The sequence below is a fragment of the Candoia aspera genome, chromosome 6 (assembly GCF_035149785.1).
Source record: "Candoia aspera isolate rCanAsp1 chromosome 6, rCanAsp1.hap2, whole genome shotgun sequence".
Taxonomy (NCBI): Eukaryota; Metazoa; Chordata; class Lepidosauria; order Squamata; family Boidae; genus Candoia; species Candoia aspera.
The window spans coordinates 25,627,938-25,632,947 of record NC_086158.1 but is presented as its reverse complement, the minus strand read 5'-3'; the positions used below and the strand labels follow the sequence as shown (position 1 = coordinate 25,632,947).

Sequence of the window (5,010 nt, the reverse complement as noted above, 5' to 3'; positions counted from 1 at the left end):
CCTTAGATAAATCGTAATTGGATAGCTAGCTGTTCAGTATCTTGCCCTGGCAACTCTTCATCCAGATTACTGCACTGCATTTTGCATGGAGCTGCTCTTGAAAATGATGCAGAAACGTTGCTTGGCGTAAAATATGTAAGAATATTATCTGGAATTAGGCATTATGACATAGTACAACTGTATTAATACATTCGTAACATTAATAGCACTGTGTCATATTTTAAACCTTTCTGCTTTATTGATTTACAAAAAGTAGTGATTTTAGATACTTATATGCAAATTGGGAAGAGGATAAAATAATTTTTTAATAAATATGTAAACATACCCCAGCCCTTGTTATAAAAGGGCTGGGGTTTGTTTACATATTACTAAAAATTATGAATTATTTCAAAATATACTGTCTCTGCTTGTTCTAATGCGAAGGGTCCTAAACCCTTGCCCTAAATACCTTAACTTTTTACAGCATTACTAGAAGTAACTATTTGTTACTTCTCAGAGCTGCAAAGGAGTCACTGAGGTTCTTCAGAGTCCATCAACCAGCTACATACCTCTTCTCAAGAGACTTGGACAGCACATTTGAATTTAAAATTAAGGGTCAGTTAACACACCACTGGAAAAACTGAAAGACAGAAACACTTGAAGCAGACCTGCTTTAACCTGCTGCATCCCTTCTCACATTTGTTTAGCTTTGTTAAGCTTGCACACCCATAACTGGGATGGCCAAAATCTTAGGGGTTTTTTCCCCACAGTTCCAATCACCAAAAATCTTTAAACATGCATCACAAGAGTCCATGTTACCAATTTGAGACAGGCAACCAAAGAATCTCCAGGTGTTTTTGAAGCAGTGTCAATAAATTCAAGCCAAGCTAATAATTAGTAATTACAGATGTTGTACTTCAAGATGTCAGGAGGGTATACGCTTTAACATTAAAAACTGGCTACAAGATAAGCTGTGGAGTTAGCCTGAATACTATGCTCCACTGTAATGGGAGATTTTCCATTTGACCTTAGCTGTAGTATTATGACTTAAATCTTTTGATAATATAAACTTACACTGCTGTGAAAGCCAAGAGTGGATTCTGAAGTAATTTAAGATTCAGAATACAATACAGCTGTTCTCCCTATGCTGCCTGTTTTCAGTTCTGCACCGCCAATCTTGCATCAATATAGGGAATACTTCGGCAAACAAAGTTGGTAGTACCTCATCAGCCAAGGAACTTTATATGTGATGGAATGGTGCTGAACAGAAAATAACACACTAAAGTAAGACTTACTTCATGCAAATTAAATCAGGGATTTTGAAAACTTAACACATACCAGATTTTAAAGTAATTTATTGGAAATCGTTCTTAGATTACAAACAAGCATTTCCCATTTACAGAATGTACTGCTAACGGTAAGAAATATAGCCTTCCAGTAATCTGCCCATCATCCAATTTTGCAGGATTAAGAGTCATTTACCTAATTAACATTCCACTCAGCCCTTTAAAAAGTAGTATGTGGTCCAGTTACCTATCTGTAAGGCATTCCCTGATAGAGTACCAAACTTAGTATTTTCCTTGCTATATACTTCGCAAGAAGCTGTTAGTAGCAGTAAGGACATTTCAATTTTACATCTACTACCCTGTGAAAGTGCAACCCACTTACCCTTACATCATTTCGTTGACTTCTACAAAATTAACATGCAGTAGAATTTAAAGAAAATGGCTCATGTCACAGAAATATAAAAACTTGGATTCAGCAGTATGTTTAACCTGTTAATTTGTACAGCTGAAGTGGGGTACTGTTCAGCCTGCATGCATGTTAGTGCTGTCCGAATAAACAATATAATGGAACACATCAAGAGGTGGTACTTTACATCCCTAATGTATCTTCTGAGTTGTGCCCACAGTTATCTTACCCCAACAATGCATTAATGGCATAAGAAACACTGACATTCAATACAATTTAACAATAGCAGCTAAGCATTTTGAGAAACTTCTGGTGCATTTTAAGACTGAAAAACTTTGTTCCTTTGTGTAATTTATGGTCAGTTAAGCCACTGGTTTTACATTACATTGTTTAATAAAACAGTGTCCAAAAGAAGCATAGAATAAGGTATTCTATTAGATTTGTAAATTATTAAGTTGCCACATGCTACACTAAAGGTAAGCTACACATATGCAAGATGGTCTTTAGATAAGCAAAAACCACAGCACACATTCTTTAACTGAGTTGCATGAGTGTGCTTTAAGCTAGTTATACAGTTACCATTTAATAAGTTTCACTTTTTTTTAAATAAAACACTTCCATTTATACAGAAGATTAACAAAAATCAGTGTTTACATATGATGCAATCACTAAGTATCTACACTGATTATATTTTAATATCATAAAGTATACTTTATGATATGTTAATATCAACATAAATCATGAATTTGATTCACAGAATAAGTAGGTCCACGATTTTAAGTTAACAATAATTCTTTATTGCTTTATACATGTGGTGCTTTTTCAAGGCACTGTGGCATGGACTAGAAAACCTGGAATGATTTGTGAAAGAACCTGGAATGACATGTGGTCAACATGGAAAGTTCTTCAGAAGCAAGACGACAGGAAATTTAAATTCCAAGTTATCGAACATCAGGAATGAGAGTTCATAGTTCACAGGAGAAAATAATCTTGTTTAAAGATCAACTCTTTCACATGCCCATCCTGATACTCTGAATAATCTGGAAGATAGCTACAAAAACAAAAACCACAAATGTAGATATTAGTAAGCATAAATGTTAGCATTCATCAAATGTCACATGCCTTTTTAATTAGTTTAGCTCCCTCCTCTGAAGGGACTATTTCAGTATTTTATTATTTTCTTATCATCTGCTCTGGGTACCTCCAGGAGGAAAAAATGGTATAGGAATAAAATAAAAATACTCCTTGCTTCACAAAATGGTCACCTCAAAAGTGGTATTAGGTAATTCACACATTAAGGTCATGTAAACAGACTACTGCATTGGACTGCAACCTTAAAAAGTTTTACTACTGCATGTTTATATTTTTATATTACAATATTACAGGTTTAGATTTTTATATTACACTATTACTTTACTTTATATGATGTCTAGATAATTTGTTTTTACAGGTACCTTGTTAATGAATAAGCAAGCCACCCCCCCGGAAACATAATAACCCCGACACTTAAAATTCAAGTATGAACTAAATAAAATAAGGTAGCAAGGTCCCTTTTTTGTGCAATTTTGCCAGGTATATTTGAAAGGCATATAAAGTCTAGCATTAAGTAATAAAACCCACATAGTCTTATATAATCTCTAATGGTAAACAAAGTTGAAAGCTGATAAAAGAAACAGGTGAATGATCACATGATACCCTTAATGACAGTCCTTGAGACAACTGCTTTGCATAAGCTTTCATAGGTTTTTTTTGCAAAGCTTTGTCCTAAACCATCTGGTATACAGCAAGCCTATATTATTTTCAATGAAGCAATTAGAAAAGAATTGTGAAATGAACATTCAAGGGTTGCTTACCTGGAAATGTATTGTTATGAAATTACTAAAGATCAGTGTAGGCTTATTCAGGAAAACTTGACAAATAAAAGTACCCTAGGCCAAGCAGCTTTGTAAATTAGGGAAGTACACACGAGCAACAAACATTCTGATTGCCAAATAACTGTAAACTATTCTTAAGTGTTGCAACAATAAAAGTGTTCTCTATGCCCTCCTGAATCTTTGGCACAGACGTCTTCACCTGAACACCTGTCACATCTAATGCCACATTTGTTTCCCTGAAATGCTTGTTTCAATCCACTCTTGCCGCTGTTTTCGCAGCAAGGGAAGATCTCCGTTTGTGACTATTTACAAAGGGTTGCAAGTCAAGGGGTTTCTTTCTCACCATCGAAGAAATGTTCACATCTCCTAAGCATTTCCCAAGCCCACCTGATCCTGTGTCCGGAACACTCAGCAGCATAACCAATCACACCCCCTCGGTTGCAAAGGGACCCGCTCACCCAGCCCTCTCCGGCAAAACCAGGACCACTGCAGGCCCCTTTCAATTCCCGGGGAAAACCTAACCTCCCCAGCTGCAGCCAGCACAGGGACTTACCCGAACCGCACACCACGAAGATGAACAGCGCCAGCAGCCACGGCCCCACCGACGCCTTCTCCTCGGGGGCGTTTCTCTGAGGAAGAGCCGTCAAGGGTTAGGGACGGAAACCTCGCGGCCACCTTGGGCACAAACACGCGCTCCCCCTCCCCTGAAACCTCCCGAGGATCACCAAGCCCGGAGCCGGGGAGGGGGCGCCGAAGCAAACAGACGGCGAAGGGGAGGAAGCCTCCCGGCAGTGGTGGGGCTGCTCCCTCTCTCTCCGGGGGAGAAGGGGACGGAGGTACCGGCCGCCGAGAGCTACGCGGTTGCTGCGGAAAGGGGAGCGGGCCGGTGCGCTGAGGCGCCGCGACGGGAAGGAAGGGAAGGGAAGCGGCGGGGAAGGAGGGCGGCTGCGACGGGCCCCTACCGAGGTCTTGGCCACGTTGCCGCGCTGCGTGATGTTTTTGCTGTGCTTCTCGTTGGCCATCCGGATCCGCTGCTTCGCCACCATCTTGATCGCTGTTGCCGTCCCCGCCGCTGCCTCCGTCTGGCACTCGCCGAATGATGCCGCCCTCGGACCGTGGGAGCTCCGCGCCGGGGATCGACTCACCTCTCGGGCTCTTCCCAGCCAAGCCGCCGCGTAAGCAGCAACTGCCCTTCACGCAGGCCCCACCCTCCGGAAACGCGTTGCCCAGCGGCGGAGAAGCGGGCGGGCGGACCGGCCCCCGGAAGCGAGACTCTCCTCCAACCTCCGCTCTTCACGCTTTCGCCCGAAAAGCGTCGTTGACGGAGCGCCCTCCCTCTGTCGTCATTCTCCAATGGGCGCTCAGCTCACCAGAGGAGCCTGTGCCGAAGCCTCCTCATGGCCATGTGATCCGGGACACTCCCCTGCCCTCCCCTTAGCTTGCTACACGTCACCCGGAAAAAAGC

The 5,010-nt window shown here is 41.7% G+C and overlaps 1 protein-coding gene across 1 annotated transcript; it reads right to left on the bottom strand.

Annotated features, from left to right (window-relative positions):
- Positions 1-1,317: 1,317 nt before the first annotated feature.
- Positions 1,318-4,805, bottom strand: SERP1 (stress associated endoplasmic reticulum protein 1). The gene is made up of 3 exons (XM_063306580.1): positions 4,508-4,805; positions 4,099-4,174; positions 1,318-2,722 (listed from the first exon to the last, which is right to left on the bottom strand). Exons 1-3 carry the CDS (start codon positions 4,589-4,591, stop codon positions 2,682-2,684), a joined length of 201 nt encoding a protein of 66 aa, XP_063162650.1. The 5' UTR covers positions 4,592-4,805; the 3' UTR covers positions 1,318-2,681.
- Between the last annotated feature and the right edge of the window lie 205 nt (positions 4,806-5,010).

Coding starts and splice junctions, on each gene's coding strand:
- SERP1 (XM_063306580.1), bottom strand. CDS start 4,591: ATGGTGGCGAAGCAGCGGATCCGGATGGCCAACGAGAAGCACAGCAAA. Junction 4,175..4,507: donor GCAACGTGGCCAAGACCTCG/GTAGGGGCCCGT, acceptor GCTCTTCCTCAG/AGAAACGCCCCCGAGGAGAA. Junction 2,723..4,098: donor CTTCGTGGTGTGCGGTTCGG/GTAAGTCCCTGT, acceptor TTGTTTTTGTAG/CTATCTTCCAGATTATTCAG.